The 27789-nt window shown below is 42.3% G+C and overlaps 1 protein-coding gene across 3 annotated transcripts in view; it reads right to left on the bottom strand.

Moving 5' to 3' along the window:
• Positions 1-27789, bottom strand: part of KDM6A (lysine demethylase 6A) — a 291991-nt gene that overhangs the window by 22472 nt on the left and 241730 nt on the right. For 2 of the 3 annotated variants that reach the window (XM_067545157.1, XM_067545159.1), the window contains 5 exons: positions 24326-24455; positions 22772-22877; positions 21731-21936; positions 19182-19246; positions 19028-19102 (listed from right to left, as the gene is read on the bottom strand). In XM_067545157.1, coding sequence (XP_067401258.1) covers positions 19028-19102; positions 19182-19246; positions 21731-21936; positions 22772-22877; positions 24326-24455 — 582 coding nt within the window. Of the gene's footprint in view, positions 1-19027; positions 19103-19181; positions 19247-20294; positions 20454-21730; positions 21937-22771; positions 22878-24325; positions 24456-27789 lie in introns of all 3 variants that reach the window. The other variant, XM_067545160.1, reaches the window with a different exon arrangement.

Here is a 27789-nt window from a genome sequence, read left to right as displayed (position 1 = left end):
GCATGCAACTGTGGTAACTATGCATACACATTAGGTATGCATTCGAGTGCACATATTTCTGAAAATTTAGATCTCAGAGTCCACAGATCCCTAAGTTTGAAAATGTCACAAAAATTCCTTTTCTTTCTGTTTTGATTATTTTTAAGTTTAATTACAAGACTAAAAAGTCATTTGAGGGGAAAGATGGTCTTACGGTTAAAGCAAGTTACAGTCTAAAGATATGGGTGCTAGTCCCAGTTCTGTGAGAACTGTTGTGGTGCCCATAACCAAGTTTCTTCCATGCCCCAGTTTCCCTATCTTTAAAATGGGGACAAAAATGTCTTCCTCACAGATATGTTTTGAGGAACTTTGGATGGAAGTTGCTTTAGATGTACAAAGAAACATTATTATATGCTTCGCAATTTATTACAACCTCTAATCATAGCAGCACATAGTGAAATCGCAGCACACATCACATAAAGCCTCTATGCATTAAACAGCACACAATCCTCAACTAAAAAAAAAAAATCCCACCATGAATTCCCACCATTCAACAGTGTATGAAAGTGGAATTGCATCCTTATTCTTCTCTCCTATGCCTGATTATCACAAGAAGTCTTTTTTACTAAGGAGATGAAAAATGTCAAATGTGGGCTCGGCTCGTGACATGGCATATGGATAGGCTCAGGTTCTGGGATGGCTGTGGTGGTGAAAACAGCAGTTACAAAATCTGTTTCCCACTTTATTACAAGAAGTACTCCCCACTAACGATCTCAGCAATCTTAGGAAACCGGCACAAGAAGAATGAGTCCTAGTTCCACCCTCAAACAGAAAAGACAATTCTAGAGGAAACAACTGCATGGTGTACCTCACGTGCAGAATGGAAGGGGGATCCAGGAGAAAATTGGAGACGCTTAGGCAGCATGTTATAGGATACTGGAGACAAAGGAGAGGAGTGGGATAGCATGGTACTTAGACAGACAGGTGGGATCAAGGAAGCTTTTTTCCCTTCAACATATGGAAATGAGATCTTCAGTCATAAAAGAGCTTAAAAACCCACTCACCTGCATAGCAATGTCAAGTAAAAAATCAGATTGGTTGCATGAGTGGGACATATGGCACCCTGACTGCCTAACTATAATGTCTTGATAAGTGCAGGTGCTGAAGTTCCTAGTTGCAGCACAATTTGGCACTATTCAAGTCTTGCTGCTATGTCTTCCATATCACCCCAGCAAGTGACAGTCTCAGTAGGAAAGACAACACCAAAAGAGCTAAAAATGTCTGAGACCCTGGAGCATGTGGACAACAGCACAGAACAGAGCTGAGACCAGGCAGACCAGAACAGTGCATCAGAGCACAGGGTGAGCCTGAGGTCTTCATGACCCAAGCCAAAGGGCAGCCTCCTAATCACTTGGTGAACCAACCAGCAGAAGACCAGGACCATCAGGATTGGCTTACAGATTGCAGGTATTACAGTGGTAACAGATGAAGAGAAGTATCCAGTCACCTGGAGGAGCAGCCAGATGGCTGGGGGGGGGGGGGAGGAGGGAGGAGGAGATGGAGATGTGGGAACCCAATTAGCAGGAGGCTGGGGCTTTCAGGAGCTTTCAACAGCAAGACAGGATCATCAATCCAGCAGAGCAAAGACAGACAGACAGACAGTCAGTGAGGGGTCCTGAACATCAGTGAGGGTGGGGACATCAGACACAAGCTGCAGATAGAACTTGATCAGCAGCTAAGGGTATGTCTAAAGTGTAATTAGACACTTGTGGCTGGCCTGTGCCAGTTGACTTGGGCTTGCAGGGCTTGGGCTAAGGTGCTTTTTAATAGCGGTGTAGACCTTCTGATTCAGGCTGCAGCCTGAGCTCTGAGATACTCCCACCTTGCAGGGTCCTATAACTGGGCTCCAGTCTGAACCCAAATGTCTACACGCACAATTCAACAGTCCCTTAGCCTGAGCCCCATGAGCCAGAGTCAGCTGGCACAGGTCAACCACAGGTTTTTAAATTGCAGTGTAGATATACCCTAAGTCTCGTTCAGCAAAAAGCAGAGGCCTTCAGACTCAAGCATTGGGGACACCTGACCAATGAGAGGCAGGCAGGCAACCACAAGGAAATCTAGGCTTTTGGGCTCAAGTCAGAGAGGAAACCCAAAAAGCAGACCTGTTCCGGAAATATGCAGCCTAGCTAGACATTGCACCAATGGGGAATGTCTAGAGAGAGGAGAGTGCTGGTTAGATTTTTGATAAGTATGTTTTTCATAATTTCTCCATTCTACCTTTTAGCCTCACTCCCGAGAAATATCTGCTCTTTAAATATAAAATTTTCTTATATTATCCAGGTTTCTCATAACTGCAGGGAGGGATCATGGCCTAGGATACTAATATATTTCAGTCTGGCAAGTAGGCAGTGGTTATATTTTCAAGCTTTGTTTGTAGACACAAGGAAGAGAAAACCAGAAGGAAGAGTGATTAAATATGAGGAAAATGGAGATGAAAAAAAAACAAAAAGGAAGGGGGGGGGGTGTCAAAAAGTCAGAGAAAGATAGGTAGACCTCCAATTTAATCTCTTTGGGGCAGAGATCTGTGTTGTTCTGTTTGTAAAATGCCATCGCAACAACAAAGGAGGGAGAGGGATGAAGAGCGCTCTTCCTGGTTGTCAATTTTATTTTTGAAAAAAGAGTTATCAATAACTTGGACAGAGAAGTTTACAGGTAGGCGCTAATTTAAATTGAAGTGATTTAAATTTTGGTTTGCATTTGTACTTTTTAGTTATTTTCCTAAAGAAAGATTGATCCTCAGTGGTTGGTATAATTTGGTACTTCTTTTTACTAATCAGGAGGATACACCTTATTATGCACATTTATTTAAGCAATTATACTGCTTAACATTTACTTACTCAGATTTTTAATTTTACCTTTTTTAAGTTAGAAAATGGTAAATGACATTTCTTAATTACTAGTAAATAAAATATCTTAAATGTGTCTGGATACGTAAGAACAAAAATAAGGTTATCAAAACCCTGTTTTGTTTAATGAATCAGTTAGTTTTAAATGCAAAGGAAGTATTATCTGGATGTAGTTAATAAATTGAACTGATTGTTTCTGGTTACTATGTCCTTCAAGATTTTAGAAAGAAATGTTACTGCCTGTAACTGATGGTTCTTCCCATTTGGATTCCATACGTGGGTGCGCATGCATGCCATGCACCAGAACTGTTTAGAGTAGTTTCCATCGACCCATGTGTGCGTTGGCCATGTGATGCATCCGAGGTCTTATGATACCATACTGGTCAATGCCCCCTCAGTTCCCTCTTACCAACAGGCACAAAACCTATAGCAAAGGAGATGGGGGGTGAGATTGGAATTCAGATAGGGACCACACCTCTCAAAGAACCCTCAGTTACAGTAAAGTACCCTTTCCTTCTTCTTCAAGTGCTGGTCTCTATGTGGATTCCATATGGGGTAGTGTAGCGGGCAGTATTCAATTTGGAGGTGGGAGGGAGGGCTCACTAGAAGTGAGAGTTTGCAGGACTGCGCAGCCAACTGCCGCATCCACTGCTGCTGACTGGGTTATGGTGCAGCAAGCGGTGAAAGTGTGAATGGAGGACCACGTTGCTGCTTTACAGATGTCCTGCCACGGGACGTCTGTGAGGAGGGCTGACATGGTGGCTTGCATTTTTGCGGAGTGCAGTAATGCCAGGTGGTGGAGAGACTTGGGAAAGGGAGTAACACTCCGTGATGCAGTGGGACAGCCATTTAGAGAGGCATTGGGAAGAGAGGGCACAGCTTCGGCAGTGTTCTGCTATAGTGAGAAAGTCTGGATGAGGCTCGGAAAGAGCGGGTGTGCATTGGAGATAAAATGCCATCGCAGCATGATGGATGTCAAGGGAATGTACTGTGCACTCCCTGGGTTGAGGTGTGCGGTTTAGGGTAAAAGGCTGGGAGATGGATGACTTGATTGAGGTGGAATGATGAGGCCACCTTGGGGAGAAATTTGGGATGGAGTTGTAGGGAGACTTTGTCCCTGTAAAACACAGTAAAGAGTGGGTCTGCCACCATGGCTGCCAGTTTGCTGACTCATCAGGCAAAGATGATGGCCACTAAAAAGATCACCTTCATGGATAGGTGGGTAAAGGAGCAAGTGGCTAAGGGCTCAAGAGGGGGGTCTAGTGAGAGTGAAAAGACGAGGTTAAGATCCCGAGGAGGAGTAGGTTTTCTGACCGTAGGGAAGGTGTTGAGGAGACCTTAGAGGAATTCAACATTGGTTGGCTGGCTGAAGGCAGAGAAGCCATCTGTAGGCAAGAGGAAGGTGCTTTTGAGTGCCGACAGGTGAACTTGAATGGAGGAGTGGGCAAGGCCTGAAAGGCGAAGCTTAAGCAGATTGTCAAAGATGGTCAGTATGGACAAGTTGTCAATGGAGTGATGGTGTTTGGATGTCCACTCCGTGAAGTGTCTCCATATGGCTTGGTAGCATGCCCTGGTGGCTGGGCATCACCTATTTGTGAGGCCATGTCGCATAGGAATGGAGCACACATTGTCTATGCACGAGCCCCATCCAAATGCCAGGCCATGAGGTGAAGAGGGTCCAGGCTGGGGTGTCAGATCTGGCCCCATTGTTGTGTGAGGAGATTCAGGAGAGGGGGGAGACGGTTCGGAGGGCAGATTGAAAGGTGAAGATCAGTAAACCAATACTGGCACAGCCAGAAGGGGGCTATGAGGATGATGACCACTTGGCCATGTTTCACTTTGCAGAGTACTTGTCGGAGGAGCGGCATGATGGGAAGGCATAGCATAGTTCCAGTGTCCAGGGGAGGAGAAGGGCATCCCCTTGAGAGCCTTGCCTTAGGGCACCTCTGGAGCAGAAGAGGGGAAGCTTGTGGTTGATAGCTGTCGCAAACATATCCCAGCGCAGTGTGCCCCACTAACGGAACATGGAATGAAGAGTGGAGTCATGAAACTCCCATTCTTGATGGAGAAGAAAAGAGAGGCTGAGTGTACGCCAGGTTGTTGTCTGTATCTGGTAGATGGGCTGCTTGGTGACGTTGTGACGTAAGCACCAGTTCCACAGACTGCCTGCCTCCTGACAGAGGGTTGGAGATCTGGCTCCACCTTGTTTGTTTATGTATATGACCACTGTCATATTGTCAGAGAGAAGTTCCACATGTCTGGAGTGGATGAGAGGAAAAAGTGCTTGACAGGTGCGCTGAACTACTCGTAACTCTAGGAAGCTGACGTGCATCCTTGCTTCTCTGGGGGACCAGAGGCCTTGGGCCATGTGGCCCTGTTTGTGGGTGCCCCAGCCCATGAGGGAGGTGTCCATGGTGAGAGTGGTATGGGGCGCAGGAGGACTGAAGGGGCTGCCTGTCATGACCTTGGACTAGTCACACCACCATGAAAGGAAAGTTACCACTGACGGTGGGAGGAGGGCCCATTTGTTGAGATGGTCCTTCTGTGGGTCATACACTGAGTGAAGCCACTGTTGAAAGCATCTCGTGAACTGCAGAGGTGCATGTGTCCCGGAAGTTAAAGGTGGTGATGGAGAAGTGTGCGGGGACAACTCTGTAGCCTTGTAATGAGGGAGGTGAGAATGGCAAAGTGGCCCCTTGGAAGGAAGGTCCATCCCACAATAGGGTCAAGCGTGCTCTGATAAAGATTATTCTCTGGTAGATACGAGGATAGATTTTTCTTCATTGATACAGATGCCCAGACTGATGAGGGGGTTCCATAGTGTTTGAATAGTAATGAGGAGGCGTTTGTGGGATGATGCCACTAGGAGCCAGTTGTCCAGGTATAGAAACAAGGAGTGGGCCAGGCATCACATATAGGCTGCAACTACTGTGAAGACCTTTGTGAATACCTGGGGGGCAGCGGCAATCCGAAAAGGGAGGATACAGAATGATAATGGGAGTGTCCCACCATGAAGCAAAGGAATTTGAGGTGGGTGGGATGGATGTCCACGTGGAAGTATGCATCCTTCATATCAAGAGCCGCAAACCAAGCCCCAAAGAAAAGGGAGGGAATGATTTGGGGAAGAGTGACCATTAAGAAACAGAATTTACAGATAAACCGGTTCCATACCCATAGATCCAGAATGGGGCAAAAGCCCTCTCCTTTTTTTGATAAAATGAAATAGGGGGAGTAGAAGCCATGGCCATGATAGTGGCGTGGGATCCATTTTATGGTACCTTTTTGGAAGGAGGTGCGTGCCTCCTTCTGGAGAAGGTATAGTTGTGATGGGTCTGCATGACTGCACTAGGGAGGGTGACAAGGAACTCTATGAGGTATCCCTGGTGTATGATATCTAATACCCCTCAATCAATGGTAATCTTGCTCCAATTGAATGCAAAGAGAGCAAGACGGCCCCCAAAGACAATTGGGGATGCCAGAGGAGGAATGGGAAGGGGTTCTCAGTTTTTGGGGTAAGACTCAAAAGGGTTGTTTGGAGGGGCACTGTGGAAAGGTGGAGGAAGTAGATGTGGAGGCAGCAGAAAAACTGGGTCATTGGGAACGCTGGTGGAGCAAGGCAGTTCTTGCTGGCATGGGGGGTACAGTTGTAGGTGGGCTGGGGTGGGGTGGGGTGTCAGGGTCAGAAGGAAGCCCGATTTTGATGGCGGGTAGGAGTGGGAGTATAGAGGCCCAAGGACTGAGGTGTGGCTCAAGAGTCTTTTAGTGAGTGCAGACTCTCGGTCTTGTCACTGAAAAGTTTTTGATCGTTGAAAGGGAGGTCCTCAAGTGTGGTTTGAACTTCCTTAGGGAAACCCAATGTCTGGAGTCAAGAGTCCCTGTGAAGAACCACCCCAGATGCCAGGGAGCATGATGCCATATCCATAGCATCTATAGCTGCTTCGGTAGAGACTTTGGCCACCAATTTACATTCCTCAATGAGGGACTTGTTTAGCCTCTGGAAGTGTGGCTTGGAACTCCACTAGTTTAGAGTACGATTTGAAATCATACTTTGCCAGTATGGCTTGGTAGTTGAAGATGCAGAATTGCAGGCCTGCTGAAGAATAGACTTTTCAGTCAACTAAGTCAAGCTTCTTGGCAGCTCGATCTGGAGGAATGCTCCTAAAATGTTGTTGCCCAGTGCGTTGCACTGCTGTTTGCACAAGAGAATAGGGTGGAGGGTGTGTAAAAAAGAAATCAGTGCTCTTGGCCAGAACAAAATAGCACCTCTCTGTTTACTGAGGTGCTGGGCTGCATGACACAGGGACGTACTAGACTGCCTGGGCCAGTTGGAGGAGTGAGCTGTGAATAGGGAGTGCTGTGCTTGAGGGGCCCGCCAGTTGCAGGATGTCCAGGAATTCATCCTGGGGGTCTTGTACATCCTCGGCTGGAAGCCTGAGGGCCCTTGCCATGCAATGCATGAGATCTTGGTACTGACCTTAGTCATCAGGTGCGGAAAGGGCAGGAAGGATGAGTGCTTCATCTGGTGACAACAATGCTCTGGTTGGAATCAGCAGTTCCAGCTATGCCAATGGTACCGGGGGCCTGTCTGTATCTCGTGGCTCTTCATAAACCAATGAAGGGTCTGTGTATTCTGGCTAAGGGTGGTCAAATGGAGGCTGCAGTGCTCCATGGCCATGATAGGGTCTGATTGCACTGGTAGTCCGTGAGGGTATCGGAACCACTACTGCACAGGCGGTGCATACGCTGATGCGTATCTAAAATACTGTGGCTGAGGACTATGGAGGGTGTCAGTGATAATGCTGGACCAGGTTCTAAGGACCATTCCGGGTTTGATGGCTGGTCTGGGAATGGTGGTGCCTTTGGGATGGGTGGAGCCGGCAGTGCAGGTGGGACCTGTGATGACGTTCGAGGTTGTGGGCTCAACAGTTGGTAAAGAAGCAGTGACTTGTCCACCAGTGATGGAGGTTGCACTATCCCAGGTGATCCGTGCTACATTAGAGAGCTCAGAAGGGGCAGAAGCAGTTCTGCTGATGGCGTGAGGGGAGATAGTCGGCTGGGTGCGCATGATATCATACATTGTACTGGGCATCAGAGATCAGATGGATCCGGCGGAGTGGGCAGTTATTCTGGTGGTGCTTTGGTGGCTGAGGCAGAAGATAATTCCTGTTGCTCCAATGATGCTTGTACTTACACTCTGCTTTGGGTTTCTTTGATGGTGAAGCTGCTTAGACTACGTGTAACTTCTTGTCCAGCCTTTCACGGATTTGGGAGGTAGTGCTACGCTTGGAGGTGGTCCCTCTCAGGGATCCGTCCTTGTGCCCATGGCTGTGCTTCTTATGAGCATGATAGATTTTTACTGGCGCTGCCGGTGCTGCCCTGGCTGGTGAGAGTGGTACTGGGCGCTCTGATGGGTCTGTTGGTGCCACTTCCGAGTATGCACACCTCTAACAGGAAGAGAAACTTAACCTGGACTGACTTGCCTACAGGCTGGAGACCGGCCTTTATAATTTTTGGAGTCCTCAACCTCTGCCTTCAGCCCAACAGCCCTTCCACATTTCCATGCACAGTCCCTTCTCCCCTGTCTTTTTTTATATGCATATTTTGTTTTAGCCATTAAATACAATTTCCCATTTCAGTCTAGAAAAACACTCATTAACACAGATTAAAAAGAACAACAAATTACTATTAGACAGTTCCTCATTCACTTCTACAAAAAGCTGCAGTGCTCTGCACTGTTGACTTCTCATGGACACAGAGGAAACCCAGAATTGTAAAAGGGCTTCTTTCCACTTATGTGGAAAGAGTTCCCAGTCTCATTTTGTAATGAGGATAAAAAGAAAGAAGAAACTAGTTCTGCAGAGTACATTCTGTAGTTGGTATTTTCTTCTCTATTCTTCCTCTCGGGGCTGTAAGTTTTCAACTAAGGCCTTGTGTGCACTAGCACTTATGCCAGCAAAACTTTTGTCTCTCAGGGGTATGAAAAAACATCCCCGAGTGACATAAGTTTTGCTGGCATAAGCGCTTGTGTGGACAGCACTATGTCAGTGGAGATGCTCTCCCGCCAACACTGCTACCACCACTTGTTTAGGTGGTTTTATTATGTCGGTGGGAGAGCTCTCTCTCATTGACATAACACAGCTACACAAGTGCCCTTACAGTGGCACAGTCGTGCTGCTGTAAGTTTTAAATGCAGACTATCCCTTAGAGAGCTTTCCCAGTCCTCTGTGCTTGACAGCTTTGTCAGAGAAATAAAGCTGTTTAGAAGGGAAAGGAGGCAAGTGAGAGAGGAGAGAACAAAGTTAAACTGGAGGGAACTGGTGTCTTCCTGAGGCTTTCTCCTAAGGTGTTCAGTAGCTCAGGAACACATTTAAGCAAATGCGGTGGGAAAGACTGGGGATTAGAGAGGCAATGGAATGAAACTAGAGTGAAGGGTAAGGATAAATAAAGGAAAGGGTGGAGTTGAAAGTGGATACAATAGTACTGACAAAATGGAGCAAGGTAGGAAGAAAAAAAAAAGGGCTAAGAACAACAAAGAAGTCAGCCGTTATTGAAGTGAAAATAATGAAAGAAGTGATAAGAGAATGTGGAAGTGTGAATGATGCTGAAGGAATGCAAATGGCCAAACAAAGATTTCAGAAGGAAAAATCAGTAAGTGTAGTGGTTAGTAAAAGACCAAGTGAAGAGAAGAACAGACTGTTAGTGGGAGACTGAGTCAAGAGTAGACAATTAAATTAAGAGATTACTGAAAGGAAATATGAGACGAATCAGACAATTTGTTTGTGTGAAAACTGAAATCTCTTTGGACGAGGATAAGGGGATAAGCTGAGAGACAAGAGAGTCAAGCATTCATTCAGGAAACATTAATAAGGGAGAGCGTGCGTGACAGACTGACAATATCATGGACAAACTTCATGGAATTAAAATAAACTTTACTGAATTAAGTTTAAACGTTATTGAATTAGATTTAACACCTAACGGGGGGCCAGGGGCTAAAAAGGCAGTTATGTATGTATTGTAGAATTGTATACAACTCCTACAGGAGGAGGGGGATGCTAATGTAATTCCTTTGTTTTTCAACTCTTTTAAGCCATGCACTGGAGAGGCTGGCTTGTATTAGCTCAAACTGGATTCTCCAGGACCAACAGGCGAAAATATTTTTGGATAAACAACCTGATTTAAAACAGGTTCAGGGCCTTTTTCCCGATCCAGCGAACAGACAGGAACCCTGATCCAGAGACCCCCAATCCTCAGGGAAGAGTTGGAAGGACTATGCCTACTGATGCTCCATAAGACTGCATGCTTGTGCTGAGCTTAAGGTGTGATCAACTTGAAACCACAAGGAAACCCCCTAAATGGGGGTACTGAAGGACTGTTCCTGCCACAGCCTATATTAGGGTTGAGGTGATCTCTGGTAAACTTAATAGCATGTGTGTAGGTTCTTTTATTATTTTAATTTGTTTTCTCTGTAGTGCTTTTACTTTAAGAATAAAATAGGCTTGCAAAAAAAGAGCTGTATGGCAACTATCTGTGGGGCAGTTACTCTGTTAACCATCTCCAAAGAGCAAGCAAGCATGCTTTCTTGGGCAGTCTGTTTATGCTAGGAACAACACAGTGAAGGCAGATGGAACTGTTCAGCATGGAGATATCCTGTTAGAAGGGAATGAGACATGTCTTTCCATGCGAGAGGTCTGACAGACAGGAGAACCAGTAGCCTGAGATTATCTTTTGCTGTACCATAATGGGGGAATACAGTTGATTTTAACTGTGACAAGGAGAAGAGAAGGTTATTCACCCTGTGAAGTAACTGAGGTGCTTTGAGATGTGTCCCCCAATGGGTGCTCCACTGTTGGTGCAGCAGCATTCCCTGCGCCTGGGATTGGAGATGTTCATCAGTAGTGCCCATAGGACAGCACATGCGCACCTCCTCCCCTTGTGCTGTGGGCAGGACGTACATATAGTGCTGTGCAGTCCGTTCCTTCTCTGCTGCAGAGCTTATGTGTGTTTGGCTCCAAAGCAAGGGGAGGAGGGCAGGTAGTGGAGCACCCGTAGGGGGACACATATCAAATAACCTCAATTACTGCACAGGGTGAGTAATTTTTTCTTCGAGTGATGGCCCTAGGGGTGCTCCACTGTAGATTATTATAAATCAGAGCCCTTAGCTCGAAGGCTGGGGCTGTGGAGCAACATGTAATGCTGAGGATAGGACTGCATGTCGAAGGATAGTGTCCGTTGTAGCATTATGCGTAATAGCATAGTGCAGGGAGAAGGTATTTGATGATGCCCATCTGGCTGCCTTACAAATGTCATCAGTGGTGACATTATTAAGAAAGGCAATCGAGGTAGATAACAATGGCGTGGAATGTATTCTGATTGAGGTAGGAGGCTGTCTATCATGGAGTTTGTAAGATAAGTGTATACACTGTGAGATCCACTTAGAGAGGCGTTGTTTAGACACAGCAGTGCCTTTGTATCTTTCTGTGGTGAAAGGGAATAATGGTGGTGATTTCTGGAAGGATCTAGTCCGGTCTAAGTAGAAGGCTAACGTGTGCCTCACATCTAGGATGCATAGAGCTGCATCTTGTTGATTATTTGAGGCGTTGGAAAGAAGCAAGGGAGGTGTATCGGTTGGTTGAGATGAAAAGATGGGATCTTAGGTAAGAATCTTGGGTATGGGTGTAATGTAACTTTGTCCTTATAAAACACTATGTATGGTGGTTATGTCATAAGGGCTGCGATTTCGCCTACCTGTCTAGCAGAGGTGATGGCAACGAGAAAGGCAGTCTTCCACTGATACGTATACATAAGAACAGGTTGCCATCGGTTCAAATGGGGGCCTTGTCAGAGAACACAGGACTAAACTAAACTAGGGTCAGATCTTATATACAAGGATAGAGATTCTGAATACCTATCAAGAAGCGTTTCATGAGCACGTGTGTGAAGACAGAGTGGCCGTCAATGGAGGAGTGAAAGGTAGTAATTGCCTCCAGTTGTAACCTAATAGAGCTATTGGCCAATCCTGATGATTTAAGTCGTAGAATGTAATCAAGTATAAATGGCAGTAGAGCGTGTGCTGCATCCATCTGGTGTGAGGCACACCAGCAGCGAAATCTAGTCCATTTATTAATGTAAATGCTTCTGGTGGTGTTATGCCAGCTACTCAAAAGTATCTGTTTGATTGCTTCTAAGCAGTTTATTTCAGGATCCCGGAACCATGAAGGCACCAAGCCTTGAGGCGGAGAATGCGTCCTATATCCTGTGAAAGGAGCCATAGCGTTGGGTGAGAGTGATCAGTCAGCATACTATCATGCATAGAAGGTAAGTATACTGGACCTGTTGTGGCCATGTTGGGGTTATTAATATGACCTGAGATCAGTCCGCCTGTATTTTGCAAAGTACTTGGAACAGGAGAGAGAAGGTGTAAAAGAGTGGTGTGTCTCAATCCAGTGGCGATCTGCAATCCAGGGGTCTGCAATCAGGAGTGGCGATCTGCAATCCAGTCCTGCTCTGGAACAGAACTGTGGGCAATGGGTGTTGTGTTGAATGGCAAAGAGATCTATTGTGGGGTGTCCTCATCTGTTGAATATGGGTTAAAGTATATGCATATCCGGCTCCCACTCGTGATCATGTGAGAATGTCCTGCTCAGTGCATCTGGGCTGGTGTTCTAGTGTCCCAGAAGGTAGCAGCTGAAATGGAGATGTTGCTCTGGATACACCAATTCCATAGTTTAATAGCCTCCGAACACAAAGAGTGGGACCTTGTTCCATCCTGCCTGTGGATATAATAGATGCAGGCGAGATGGTCCATCATCACTCTTGTGGTATGATGTTTGAGAAGGGGTAAAAGACATTGGCAGGCATTGCAGACCACTTATAGCTCTAGGATGTGGATGTGTAAGAGGGATTTGGTAGGCGACTATCTGCCCTGCACTGTGTGTGTTCATGTAGATGTGCTCCCCAGCCGACGAAGGAGGTACTCGGTGATGGTTGTAGGAAGGGAATTACAATGCAGAGATTGGTGTGGAGTGTCCATTACAGTAGTGAATCCTTGACTCGGCTTGCCATGGATAAAAGTTTATGAATGCTGTGTTTGTGGGAGAGGTATATGGTCTGGAGCCATGGCTGAAGACAGTGTAATGTGCAGCCTTGTGTTCCTGACCGCAAACGTGGCTGCAGCCATGTGGCCTAGAAGCTGGAGGCACATTTGTGCAGAGATCTGGGGACTGACCTGTGTGACGGATACCAGATACGTTATAGCCATGAATCTGTACAGTGGTAGGAAGGCTCTGACCTGTACAGCATCTAACTATGTGCTGATAAGTTCCAGTTGTTGCACTGGCCTTAAAGTGGATTTTCTAAGTTCACAAGGAGGCCTAGCTTTATGAACACATCCACTTATGTGAATGGCTTGGAGAGCATCGGTTTTGGATGGCGCCTTGAGAAGACAGTCCAAATATGGAAAGACGATGACTCCTTGTTTCCTTAGGTAGGCGGCGACTACCGCCAAGACTTTGGAAAACACCTAAGGTGCCGTGGACAGTCCAAAAGGCAGTACCTTGTACTGGTAGTGGTTGTCGCCCCACGACAAATCAGAGGAATAGCCTGTGGGCAGAGTGTATTGTAATATGAAAGTATGAGTCTAGGATGTTGAGGGCCAAGAACTAGCCTCCCTGTTCCAGTGCTGGGATAATAGTGGAGAGGATAACCATCTTAAAACATTGCAGTTTGACTAATGTGTTTAGATTGTGAAGATCTAGAATGGAACGCCAGCCACTGGACTTCTTCTGAATCAGAAAATAGTGGGAGTAGAAACCCCATCCCATGTGCCAGGGAGGGACCTGTTCTGTGGCTCCCAGTTGGAGAAGATGACTTATTTCTTCATGTAGAATAGTCTTGAGAGAGGGGTCCCTGAACAGGGAAGGGTGGAGGGTGGCGAGGCAGAATAGATAGGAAGGGGATGGAGTATCCTTTCCTGCCTATCTCTAGAACTCACTTGTCCGAGGTGATGAGAGTCCAAGATGGGAAAAACAGAGCTAGCCTGTCACCAAACTGTTGGTGGGATGACTGGATTAAGGTAAGGCTTTTTCAGGCGTTGACCACACCTTCAAAATTGTTGTTTTGATGCTGGTGTGTGAGAGGTAGCATTTTGAGGAGTGGGCTCTCTGCACTTATTTGGAGGCCTTTGCCAACAATGTTGAGTGTCGTAGTGCCACTTAGTGGTGTATTCCAGCATTCAGGATCATAGGGGGAGTTGGTACTTGCCTGAGCACCTCTTTGATGCTGGTGTGTAAATCCCAAGGAAGTGAAGTGTAGCTAGGAGTCTTTAAGGGAGTGCAGAGAGTTATCTATGCGCTCTGGCCCTCAAATGGTAAAATCCTTGATTGTGGTTTGTACCTCCTTAGGAAATCCTGAGATGTGGAGCCAGGATGCTCATCTCATAACCACAGAAGTCGCAATGGATCGAGCTGCAGTATCTGTAGAGTCTCATGAGGCTTGTAGGGCCATCCAGGCTAGGAGATGTCCTCATATCAAAGGCAGGAATTGTTCTTTTTTAGCCTCTGGTAGGGGGTGGAGGCATAATTGTCTCCTCAGGTGCGGAGGAGAAAAAATGTAGAGTTGGGGGAGCTATGTCTTCTTGCTCTTCTTTCTGTTTTTCCTCCTCAGTTGGTACCTGTGTCAGTTCGACTTCCTGACATCAAGATGCCGGTGGAGAATGGAGAGGCGTAGGTCTCCATGTTTGCTCTTTGGGAAGGTTCCTGAATTGCACCCTGTACATGGCCCAAGGAACCCAATATGGCCAGTTTGGTGGAAGTGGCGCATGAGGTTGTATCCATGGAGGTCCCTGCCATGACTGAGGGGTAGGGGTAGTGTGATGGTATCAAGGATAAGCTAGTGCAATGGAATCCTCCTCTTCAGTGTCACTGGGGAAGGAAGGTGCCATCCTTGAAGAAGTGAGAAAGGAATATTGTGAGAGGAGGTGTTACTGGGGGGGCGGGGGGGGACGACGACGACGACGACGGGGGACACATCATTTGTACAGTTTGGCAGTGCACAGTGCAAAAGAGAGGGAGTAAGTTGGAAGATGGCAGTAGAGACTTGGCCGGTGCCAATGACTTGACTGGTGCCAAATATTTGGCCAGTGTGGAAGACATTTTCAGTGCTGAAAACTGCAATTTCAATGGCTTGGTCAGTGCCAGTGGCATGGTTGGTGCCGACAATTTTGATAGTGCCAATGACTTGGTTGGTGGTGACAGAGTCACTGGTGCCAGAAATGGTGTCAGTGCTGTAGCTATCACAAACAGGTTGTCTCGGTCCCCAGAGATGGGAAGCTGCGCCAGACGAAGAGATTTTTCCATGAGTAGAAGTTTTAACCTAATGTCCCTATTTTTCCGGGCTCTTGGTTTTAGGTTGAAGCTGTGGGAACACTTTTGAAGGACAAGTTTTTCTCCCATACAGTGTATACACAGTGGGTGGCAGTCTGCTATTGAGAAGGTGGTTCAGCACAAAAGACACCTCTTAAACCCAGGAGAACCAAGCATAAGGGTAAAGGGACAGGCTTCCCGGTCAGGAATGGTGGAAAGTGGGAAAAATGGAAACCTAAGCTATGAGAAGAGCTGTAAAGATAAAATAATAACGTTATAAATTTTTTTATATATAGAAGAAGAACTAACTACACTATCAGGTAAGGCACTATTTAAAAGGAAATAGGAAAAAAGGGGTCTGCTAGTGGATTCCATCCCAGACCAAAAGCAGCAGAGAAGGAACTGGGAGTGGTTGGACTGCACAGTGCTATATGTATATCCTGCACACAGCGCAAGGTGGGAGGTGCACATGTGTGGTACAACAGGCACTGCTGATGAAGATCTCCAATCCTAGAAGCAGGAGGCACTGACACACCTACAGTAGAGTACCCATAGGGACATCACTCGAAGACGAACTAGAGGGTCTATAGTTAATAGTTACCTGTAAAAAAAGGTGTAGAAAAATCAAAATTGAATGGCCTTCAAAGATGAAAAATATTGGTTAGAGCAGTGGTTCCCAGACTGTGGCCCAGGGGCCAAAAGTGGCCCGGAGGCTCTTTCAGTGTAGCCCGCCACTCCCCTCTCACTGGCTGCTGAAGGGAGTCAGTATCTAAGGGCCCAGGCAGAGTGTGTTGCCACGGGGCTACAAGACCAATGCAGGCTCTTTGCTGAAGCCAAGAGGATGGGAGATCAGTGCTCTCCTCCCTCTGGCTGTAGCAGGGAGTATGGCAAAGCATTCCGCCTGGGTCCCTACGTGCTGGAGCCAGAGGGAGGGGAGCACTGATCTCCTGTCCCCCTGGCTGCAGAAGGGAGCCACTGCCTAGAGACCCAGTTGGAGAACAGGGGGCTACAGGACACGTGCAGTTTTCCTGCTACAGTCAGGGGGATGGGAGATCAGCAAGGAGGCAGCCTCCGTCTAGCTGTAGTGGAGGGTGGCAAGGGGCTGCTGGCAGTGCAGCCAGGACCCACCATGCTTGAGGAGGGGCAGAACTCTAAAAATCAGTGCCTTCCGGTTTGGCCTGCACTTAGCAGGCCACCCACCGTGACTTAGCTGCTAGGCCATGTTCTTCAGTGTATAGTGACAGTCATTCATCTCCACTAGTGCTTTGTCTGTGAGTGTGTGACATACTGTGAGAAATTTGTAGGTGTAAAATAGCGAATGTAAAAATGAGCACAGCAGCATCAAAATGTTAACTTTAAATATGTAGTGATTTGTAGTGGTGTATACTTCAATACATTTTTTATGAGTTGATAGACTGGTGGCCCTTCAGGGTTGTAAAAATGATATATGTGGCCCTCAAGCCAAAAAGGTTGGGAACCACTGGGTTAGAGCAAGAATTGAAGCCCAAAACTATTGCTATAGCCTACAAGTCCAGGATGCGGGATCTAAAGGAGAGCCTACTGAAGGAGAGAGCAGCAACAGATTCTGACTCATCAGAAAAGAGCCATCTTTTAAGTGAGTACAAAAAGGTAGTCAGGGGAAGAGGTAGGCCATGGATGAGGATGAATTTCCTGGAGAGAAGCAATTCCAGTGGGAGCAGGAAGAAGTGTGAAGACAAGGTGGAGTATAGGAGATAGGAATAGGGATGCAAGAGTAGAGCCCAAGGAGTGAACATTAAGCTTATGAGAGAAAATGGGAGGAGAAGTTGATGGGCATGAAAGGTGAATACCTCACACACATATCTATTTTTAAAAAAATATTAAGGTTTTAAATTCAAGCACTCAGAAGTTAGGAAATGTTGAATGAGAAAAGTCCTGTGGAAAAAACCAGTATGTAATCATGATATACAGACTTTGGACATATGCACAAGGGGACCATGTTTCCTAACTTTTGAGTGCTTGACCCTGCAATCTAAATAATATCTTTTAATAATAATCTTTTAATATATGTTTTGTGCCTGTAGGTTTTTAAAAAAAGCAAAACAAAAAAAATTCCAACATTTGGCATTGTATTGACACTCACATGATTAATCAGTAGGGTTGGAACTTTTAGATCCACCATATAGACCTCTGCCACTTGGGCTAATGGAGTAACTGATAAGCAACAGTATGTTGTTATCCTCTACATGGGGCGATGAGACACTTTGCCAATGGATTTCACAGATATTTGGTGACAGCAGAGGAAAGGTGAGATTCAGGGTTCTTGGGTTCCATTCCAAGATCTGGAAGGGTGTATGCTCTAGGGACGCAGAATCTTTTGCCTGTTTCCCCAAAGTTTGACTCCTTCTACCCTGTTCCCTCCATTCTGTCACTCTCTCAGTCCTGTCTCTTCACTACCCCTGGTTCCTTGTCCCAGTCCCAGTCTCCACTCCTCAAGACTTCTCATTCCAGTCCCAGTCCCCTTACCCTGTGAATACTAGTCTCTCTATCGGGGCTCAATGTCTGAGTATCAATCAGTACTATACTAAAAGACATAGAAGCAAATTACTTTCCTTCCTCCTGAAATGTGTACATAGTCTCTTAAAATACAAGATTTCCATCAGAATGCTTTGCTAAGAAAGGAGAGTAAGGAGAGACGATGAAGTCAAGTCTTCTGGAAGTGCATTTTTAAAATCTTAATGCATATTGTGTGAAATCCTTGAAAACAAGTAAGTTGAGGGAACAAAAGACTGGAATTCACTTTTATACACAGAATGACATGGACTAGGAAATATGTGAAGGGATGTTTTTGTATAGAAAAGGTGAGTGCTGGTCTACACAAGCTGTTTTACTTCTAAAGTTTGTTTTCCCTTCGGTTAGGCTGCTCTGATTTGTAGTTGTAAGTAGGGAAAGTATATTGAGAGGCCTCCAGGTCTTATGATAAAATCTGACTTTCCTTCAAGCTGTGTCTAGGAAAAATACACAGCGCAACTCTTAAGAGCACTTTCACTATCACACCATGAATTTGTTTCTGTTTAGTATTATACAACTTTTGCAACTGGCATCTACCTGCCTCAAAACACCAAGAATTTAACTGTATAAGCATTTGGCTTCAATTAGTTTAGAGATTGGGAATTCTAACACTTTGTAGAGATATAGGTTTCCTGTACGGCAATATGGTGTTGCTGCTGTTTCAAGAAAAACACTTATTTCTTTTAAACTGCAGAAGCAACTATTACATAGCCAGTGACAAGATCAGCAACAATAAGGGCTGGTTCACACTTACCGCGTGATTCGGCGGCAGTCTACGGGAGTTACGCAAACTACGCAGAGTAGTTTGCATAACTGATGTCGACTGCTCTGCTTCCCTTCTGCGTGCTGTTCTCACTGCGCCGAGCCGACGGGAACGCTCAACGTTACGCTACTTGAAGGGGTGGATTTACTCAGTCGACTTTCCTGATCGATTGAGCAGGTCTCACTGACCGCTCAATCAATCAAGAAAGATCGATCTGGTGGCTGCGATTTTGCCACCGTCAGTCTGAACATAGCCTAAGATTAACTGGATGTCAAATCCAAATCCAGATCAGAAAATGACAGAGATACAGTACACATATTTTTATTAAATAACAAAAAAATAAAATGAGCTACCGGAACTTAGATGTGAAGAAATAAAATAGGAAACTCTCTAGCTAAATAATAAGGGTGGGTATGTTGGCTCAAGTTTATTTATAACTAGAGAAATGTACAAATTGCAGAGAGACTCACTTTTTGTCATCAGAAAGGTCAATGTTGGTCCCAAACTTGATTGTTTTGAAAGGTCCTTTTGTCCTCCTCCCAGAGCTGTAAAAATTATAAAAACATATGTAATATATCCTTTGGAACAGAAACTATAGCAGTAAACTATTTATATCTCACTCACTTATCAGAAGATGTGGATTCATTATCTGAGTGGTCCTTGTGGTGACTCTTTTTCTCATTTTCCTCCTGCAAAACAAGAATGTGAAATTTCCTTTCATTTTATCATATAGTATTAACACATTTAATCTCAAACCAAATGAAATATGAAAACCTTGGCATCTATTATTTTTATATGGACAATTTTTAGAGTTAAAACTTCTTTAGGAAAATACTGGATGTATTTTTAATAGTCAAACTCCATTGAAAAAAGTCTCTCGTGACCACAAATATAACACAACTCAGCACTGAACAATAGATGGGCTCTGCAGTATAATGTTTCTAATGTCCTACGTCAGTCACAAATGCTTCATTGTGAAAGATCAGGGTTATGTTTGGTTACAAGGAGCACATAAATCCACCCTAAAGAAACACTGTTATCTTCATTAGGCCTCAAAATTTATCTCTCTTAAAAGACAGGAAAAATATCCTCAAATGACTAAGGATGACTAATATTTATAAACTCATTATTAAAAAAAAAAATTGAATTTTTAAAACCCAAATACTGTTTTAGCACTGCTCTGGAGCTGGTCCAGCGCTTGCTTTGAAGACAATAGGGAAGTGGGGGGTAAGAATGAGATAGGAATAGCATTTTTGTCGACTTCCACAAAAGAGGAAAAGGAAATGTATGAAAATCATTTTAACCTGTATATGTATATTTTACATTTCTTTGCCAATAGTAACTTATTAGAGGCTTGCCTGCTGACCTCTTGTAATATGCTAGTTCATGTGCATTATCAAATATTCGCCGCTCTGGAAGCCTATATGCATTCTTTTCCTTCTAGTCCTTAAAGTTTTGATACAGCTATACTTTGACAAACTTAATAGTTGTGATCATTAATATATTATAGCTATATTTTAAAATTTATTGAAAGCAAATTATGCACGCACTTTTACATTCACTCCCCTCCTTCCCTACTGAGAGAAACATTGGTTTGACCCAGCAGCCCGACCTCACATACCTTGCATATTTCTATATTCTTCCCTTGACAATAACCAGGGCTCCAGCCACACACCTCCCCAAACCCCACTCTCTGCATAAGGTTCCAGCCCATCCTCTGACCCCTTTCTACCTTACCTTATGGCCCTGAGAACCAGTGGGGCTTAAGGCTTCTGGCAGCCCCCACCTTCCAACAGCGTTGGAATGATCTGGAAGAATACAATGCTCGCTCACTTCCCCAAACAGCAGCCGGAAATCTTCAGTGGATATCCCATTTCCCCAATCACCATTGCAGATCTAGAAAAATCCCATTTGTGTCCCTGATCAGCCCAATCCAGGTGCCATCAAGATCCCCCAATATATGCCCCTCCACCCCTCCAGAATATTCTTGATTTCTTCTTCTGCTTTCCTCACAGCCCATGATTAGTCCTCTCCACTTTCTTGCAACTAAAGATCAAGACTTGGATCTCTTACCACATATTGCCGCTTCAAATCTGCTCTCAAAGTTCTTGTTTCTCCCCTGTCCGTAGCGCAAGTTCTAAACTTAGTTCTCCTATTCTTGTCACCTCAACCCCACCACCAATTCCCTTGTGCTTAGAGTGAAAATACCAACCCTCAGCTCCCTGCACTATTGCTGCTTCCCAACCTCTTCTAAGACAGAGCTGGTCAGAAATAACTTGCACCCTTTGCTCTATTTGGATTAGTATTTTCATGTATCTAGTATCATATCTATACGGAGCTTTCAGGAGTTCCCAAATTAATTCCAGGGATGTGATCACCACTAGAATCTGGGGCCACAAAAACTAGCAAACCTTTTTTTACATTAGACAAGGTTGGCAAAAATATATTTGAAAAAAGCATGAACACTTCACTTTAGGTATGTGAAACAACTTTTTTATAATAAAAAAATATTAATTTTAGAACCTGAGGAGTTCCCAAATATAGGGGCAATTACATAATAGCAAACACAGAACACCATTACGTAATATGGAAAACTAACAGCCACATCTCTGAAACTGTAACATTATTTCTACTGTATCAAATACTTGAGTTGAAGGAAAACAGTGCGTGTGGGCTTCTAAAAAGCAGCACATAAATATTATATCACTCTACTCTGAATAAATGAATTTTATTTCAAAGTCCATTTCAGTTGGAAATTGAGAAATAGTATGTAAAAATACTTTTTCTAAGTTCTTTTAAAATTTTTAAATGTATTTTTAAAGGGTCGACAACTTTTAAATCTGAGTTTAGATATCATTATGTATCAGTTTAAGTTAATAATTTTAAACGAATGTGAAAGTGATAACTAATAGTCTTACACTAAAGAAACTAAAGGTCTTTGTGAGGAACACTGTGTGGTCTATTTCCTCATCCATTCACAGGGAATTTAGGTGTTTAACTGTGCCTTTAGCATTAATGGGAATTCCCTTCTTCCCCATATCAACTGATGGAAAGGACTCCTTAAAACATGATATGATTTTGTTTTGTGTGGAAGTTGTTCCTGAGGGCAAGCTGGTTGCAGAATTAGTGTGTTCTTTAGAAACTATACATAAAAAAAGTAAAGATGTACTTACCCTTAATGATTCCTGGAATGAGGAGGCCTGGTACTGTGCATATTTAGCTATTGTAGTATGAGATCTACTGCTTTCGCAGCGCCAGATTTTCTTTGTTCCAGTGGGGTCCCAGTTTTCATCTGCTGGTTGAAGTAATTGTGTCCTCACCTCTACTATGTGTTCATTATTTGCTTCTACTAAAGTTTTAGTAGAGAAGAGTCCTAGATCTAAAGAATATGAATACAGTTCATACATGATGGTTCAGTGTAACTAAAAGATTAAATTATACATTGGGAAGCCAGAGATGAATATATTTAAAGCAAATTAAAAGTCTCTGACAAAATACAACACTTGATATTTTACCTGAAAAGGAAATATGTAATTTCTCAGATATGATAAATATAGTCCAGTTTATTTAGGTTACACATTAAATATTCATATAGTAAAAAGCCTTTTCTGCAAATGATTGTAAAAGCCTAGAAGAGATTATGCTGCCTGAGAATGTGTTTCTGAGAAAAGGACATATATATTAACAGACAAAGTAAATATAATTTAGTAACAGGTATGACTAAATTTACTATTGCTGAAAATGTGTGTTTTGAACAAATCCTGGCCTCTGCAAAAATACTTCTATTCAATAATAAGCATACTATCGAGTACAAAAATTTGAATCCATAGATCTCAAAATGCTTTACCAATGCAGGTGATTATTATCATCCCCCATCTAAAATATAGGAAAACTGAGGCACAAAACAATGTGGGCCAACAGTTTCAAAGATAGAAACCTCATGTTAGGTTTTGAAATAGATGGTTAGGTACCTGCTTGACTAAAGTCAATGGGAGCTGATGGATGTTAAGTTCTTTTGAAAGTACCAGAGAAATACTGCTTAGTTTGTAGAATACATATTACCTTAATTTCAGGTTATACAAACATGATTATTAAGGAAATAAAACTGACTTTTGTGAATTCTTCAGATTCCCCCAAACTTTCCTACATACATATATTCCTTTAAAAAGAAAAGTCTACTCTGTACTTTTCTTTTTGGTATAAAACAAACTTACCTAATTTAAGAGCTCCAGCAAGGCCACGTATTACAGTAACAGGGTTGTTTGGATTTGTACAAAATTGATGTAAAGGTGGAAAGAAAGCATCACGTTTATTTTCCAACTGCAAATTACAAAGAAGTATTAGGGCTCAGGGGACTTTAGACTTTTAATTAGTAAAATAACAAATAATAAAACAGTAGGAGGTCAGGAATCCTATCCATTTTCATGCACTCCTGTGAATTAGCAGTTACATTATACAATATTTTCTCATTAAATACTGGTTTCACTCCTTTTGAAATTAAATTACTTATTATAATTTACTCCCTTGCAGAAATTCTACCCAGACTTCTTTGGTGAAAGATTTTTCTAAGCTCAGTATTGCTGCAGTTTATTTCTGTATTTGACAATAGATCCAAAAATCTAGTAACATGTATTGTCTATAGCGTCTCTTCAATATTTTTAGCTCAGCAGAGCTCCTTCCTTAATGTCTTGTTCCTCCCCAAAGAACATATTTAATTTCTATAATATATATTTTAATAACTAAGATTGACACAATTATTTTTGCCCTGTATTGTACGATCTCCAAATCTATCAAATTCTTTTTAGAGTAAGACAATATTATCTTATGTTAGACTACAATATTTTCAAAAGTTAAAAGATAATCCTTTAGATAATGTTAAAAAGAAACTGCCTAACTAAAACAGAAATACCATCTACATTTTGCCTACCATTAACAAGAACAATTGATTTTAGTCAGTTTTTTAAAATGCTTAATTAGGTTTTAAGTTACATCTAGTTTTTCTCCTGTTGCCAATCTTTCAATATTTTGCCTCTAGGGGTCAGTATAGGTCACATCTCCAGAGAAAACGTCAATTTTACTATGTGACTAGAAACCATGGAGATGCTGTAAGAGTGTAAGTTACTCCTCCATGACCAAGGAACTTGGCTTTACAGAGAATCCAGGACCCTGCTTGATTCTGATGTCAGAATATACTGCTATACCAGAAAGTAGGCATGAGTAAGGAAATCTCTCACTAAAGTTTTTCACACCTCAGCTTCTTCCTTATATTTTACCTTTTGCTATAATATTGATATTGAAACTTTAACTGATGTTCTTTACTGTATTTTGATGCATACTGGCAGAAGAGTTAAGTGTAGTTATCTGCTTATATAACCATTTGAGTAATCCCATGCAAATACAACTTAAAATATTTTATAAATCCATTTGAATTATTATTAATGAGAGTTATGTCTCATGAACTGTCTGCCTTTTTAAATCAGTACTTGTAGTACTAAACATTTTAAAAGCATCCCCAATATGTTTTCATTTCAATTTAGTAATCACACTGGAATTCTCAGTTTGAATCACTTCCTACATATATATGTTTTAAAAGATCACAAGATTCTCTTTGGGGTCAAAATTCTGCCTTTTCACATGTTGCATCCCTGCAGAAAAAATTTAGCTCTGAATAAGATATTTTGTTTCAATACTTAACTAAATTAAAAAGTTGGCTGAATAGCTACAAAAAGCCCTAACTGATTTATTCCTAACAATCGGCTGATACTTACATAAATACTAGGTGTAGGTGGATTCAACTTGTCCTTTGGCAAGGGAGGGTACGGTGGAGGCGGTGGTCGTGGAGGTGGACATTTATCCAATAAAATGCTACTGTTAGATAAGCCATTTTTACCCAGATTCCTAAAAAGGAAAAAGAGCTGTCTGTGTGAACAATTGATAAAAAAAATTATAGGTACATTTAACTGAATATGTGCTAGTTACAATTTCTGCACAACAGAAAATATTAATGATGTTCAAGAATATAAACCATAATTACAGGCTAAGTGGAACCTCCAGGATATATCTTAATCAAGGAGTCTCATTATTTAGTAAGATGACACAAATTAAAATTATTTCCACTATTCCCCTGTCCCCACATTTACAACAGCACCACAATTAGTTAAAAATATAACTAATCTCAAAATAAATAAAATAAATAATAATGTAACATAGCAAATAGTTTTTAACTTGAAGTACAGTAGAACCTTATTAATTGGCACTGACTACCAGGTGATCCATTCATAGCAGTGAGGGACAAAAAACACCTTTCAGATCAAGTCTATCTGGTAATAGAGGACATAGCATTATTAACCGGGTAATAACACAATCTCAAACAGATTTTCATACAAAAGACTGTTACAGTCACAAACTGCAACATTTGCAAATCACCAAGTAAGAAGACATGATTAAAAAACTACCATACTGTAATGTACTTTATTCATTTATTTTGACAAGTTTAATTTTATACTTGTACTTCACAGTATACTAGCATATACATAATGTAGAATAAATTTGTTTAAGTGATTCTGTAGCACTCAACTTTTAAATCTTTCTTATGAGGCACAATAAGACTAAATTATTGTGACTGAAGATTAGTGAAGTGAGAATTAATGAGGATATACAGCATTTTTTTTTCTTTGTCTTGGAGTGGGACTATACGGTTACTCAAGTACAGAATTAATAATCCTTTCCCCCCAAATAAAGACCACATTTTATACGCATATAAATAAATATGGGGTTTATGTGGCACAGTATCATCTTAAATCCTTTAAGTTATCTAACCTGCAAGGATAAATATACAAAACATGGATTTATTTTAAAAGAAGAGTGTGATGCCAAGAGGACTTACTTAAGGTATTCACAAAATCTAATTGACATGGCCCTATTTCAGACTAGAAATAGTCACAAAATATTTCCTAACAAATGATCAACACAATGATCACACACTATAATTCAACACAAAAGTACAGATAAAAACTCTGAGAAATGGCATCATCAAAATCTATCACGTTGTATTTAACTCTCATGTATGAAAAGTTACACATGTAGCTCTGTATAAGAGTTAAGGATATTTGATCAAATGTCTGTGAATACCAATCATGTATTTTACTTGCTAAAATAAATTGATTCTAGATCAGTTTCAGATGTAGTAAATTCAGGAATTATTTGAAATCACAGCAGAACGGTGGAGACAAACCCAAACAAAACCACCACCACTCCGTGCTGACGCAGTGCAGTGATTTAAATTTTACACTCCTACTCTAAGGAGAAGATACTCAAAATTATTACTCCCATTGCTAGTATAATTCTGCTCTGCAGTTGGCATTACTGTATTTTATTATTTGTAATGTGGTATATCATGTAGGAGCACAATCATGAACCAGGACCCCACTGTGCTAGGTGCCGTACAAACACAGAACAAAAAGACAGTCCCTGCCTCAAAGAGCTTACATATAGTACAAACTTTAATACTTCAATGTATCATGTTCACTTTGCTTATTATAGTTGTTGCACAAGGCCCTGGCTTAGCAAAACATTGAAGCATGTACTTAAATCCATCAGAACAACATGTGCTTAAAGATGTTGCTCAATCAGGACTTAAAATTTCAAACAATGTTGCAGTTGTACTTTACTGTTGCATAGTGAAATATACCCCCTTCCCAGGTTACACTTATAACTGGGTGGTAGTTGAACTGGACATCTGTCACTCAAGAGGTAGGTAGGATGAGAAGGCATTATGCAGCCAGGAGAGTTCAACAACTGTTGCTATGGGATATCCACACATTTCAATTAGCAATCTTTTGATCACAAATTGATGGATGCATGCTTTAGGACTGCAATCCCAAGCCCTTCAGAGCTGGTGACAAGCTAGACTGGACATTTTCTTGCTACCAAATCCGTGTGTATTTGCAAACAAGATAGATCTTGAATAGTCAAGATTAAAATTGAACAGTCTCACAAAAGCACAGGGGACCACCCTAGTTGGTGTACATACTATTTCACTGTGCAATTCCCCGATGCCCTCATATACACAACTGAAGTGACATTAAAAGTTCAGTATAAATGCAGGAACATTTTGTTATTTCTAATCACCTGTCTTTGAACACATGAAAGAAACTTGGTCTTTGTTGTACATTAAGTCCATGGCAAGTTTTGAATAAATTATATTAATTGTACAAACACTTCATAGCATCTGATTTTTCCCCCTAAATTATGAAAATACCTTCTTCACATTTGGAAAATCAAAAAGATTAATAGATTTTCTTCAAACCTTCCAAAACATAAAATCACTCATGTCTCTGGGCAGAGAACAAACATTAGAAATTTCTATGGGAACAAAGAATCAGGGAATGAACAGTTCATCTAGTTTAGTATTCTGTGTCTAATAGTGATCCATTCCATATGCTTCAGAGGAAGTGCATTAAAGCTCAGACAACTATTCAACAACCTGCTTATATGAGAATTTTCTTCCTAACCCCTCAGATAGTCGTTGGCATATTTCCTGAGATTTTATATCGCTTAATAAAAAAATCCTATAACTGTGGATCTTGCCATTATGTAAATACATTTCTAATCCTTTTAAAAATCCTATTAAGCTCTTGACATCAATAATATACGGTGGCAGTGAGTTGCACAGGTTACTTATACATTGTGTAAAAGTAGCAATTCATTTTTAATATCAGTTTTAAATGTCTTTCAGTTTCACTAGGTATCATCTTGTTCACATATTTCCTGAGTTATTTATTATTTCACATACTTTTATCAAGTTGCCCCTTATTCTTCCCTTGTCTAAATTTAATAGTTCTCTTTTCAATCTCTTCTCAGATGAAACTTTTCATGCCTCTAAATGTTTTTTTTTGCCCATCTCTGGACTCCTATTTTTGCTATATTTCTTTTAGTCCAAAACTGAACACTTTAATTGAGGTGAGGGCATATTATCACCACACAATGACATTGCAACATTTTTCATCCCATTCTTTACACCTTTGTAGTGTACATCTTGCCATATCTTAGTTTCCTTGTTAATCGGGAGTCTACCTTCTCATGGATAGTGAATGGGTAGTTTAGCCCTTAAGCCAAACAAAAAGCTCCTCCACTTTCAGGTTACACAAAGTCCAAATGAAAGGAGAGTCCAAACATAAAACCTTCACCCTCTCACTCTCTGTTCCTCTCACTAGGCCACAGCCTCAAAGGT

This window comes from Emydura macquarii, unplaced genomic scaffold (assembly GCF_026122565.2).
Source record: "Emydura macquarii macquarii isolate MOO-44397 ecotype Brisbane River unplaced genomic scaffold, CSIRO-AGI_Emac_v2 contig_1043, whole genome shotgun sequence".
In the NCBI taxonomy this organism is placed as follows: domain Eukaryota; kingdom Metazoa; phylum Chordata; order Testudines; family Chelidae; genus Emydura; species Emydura macquarii.
This window is presented reverse-complemented; position numbering and strand designations above follow the sequence as displayed.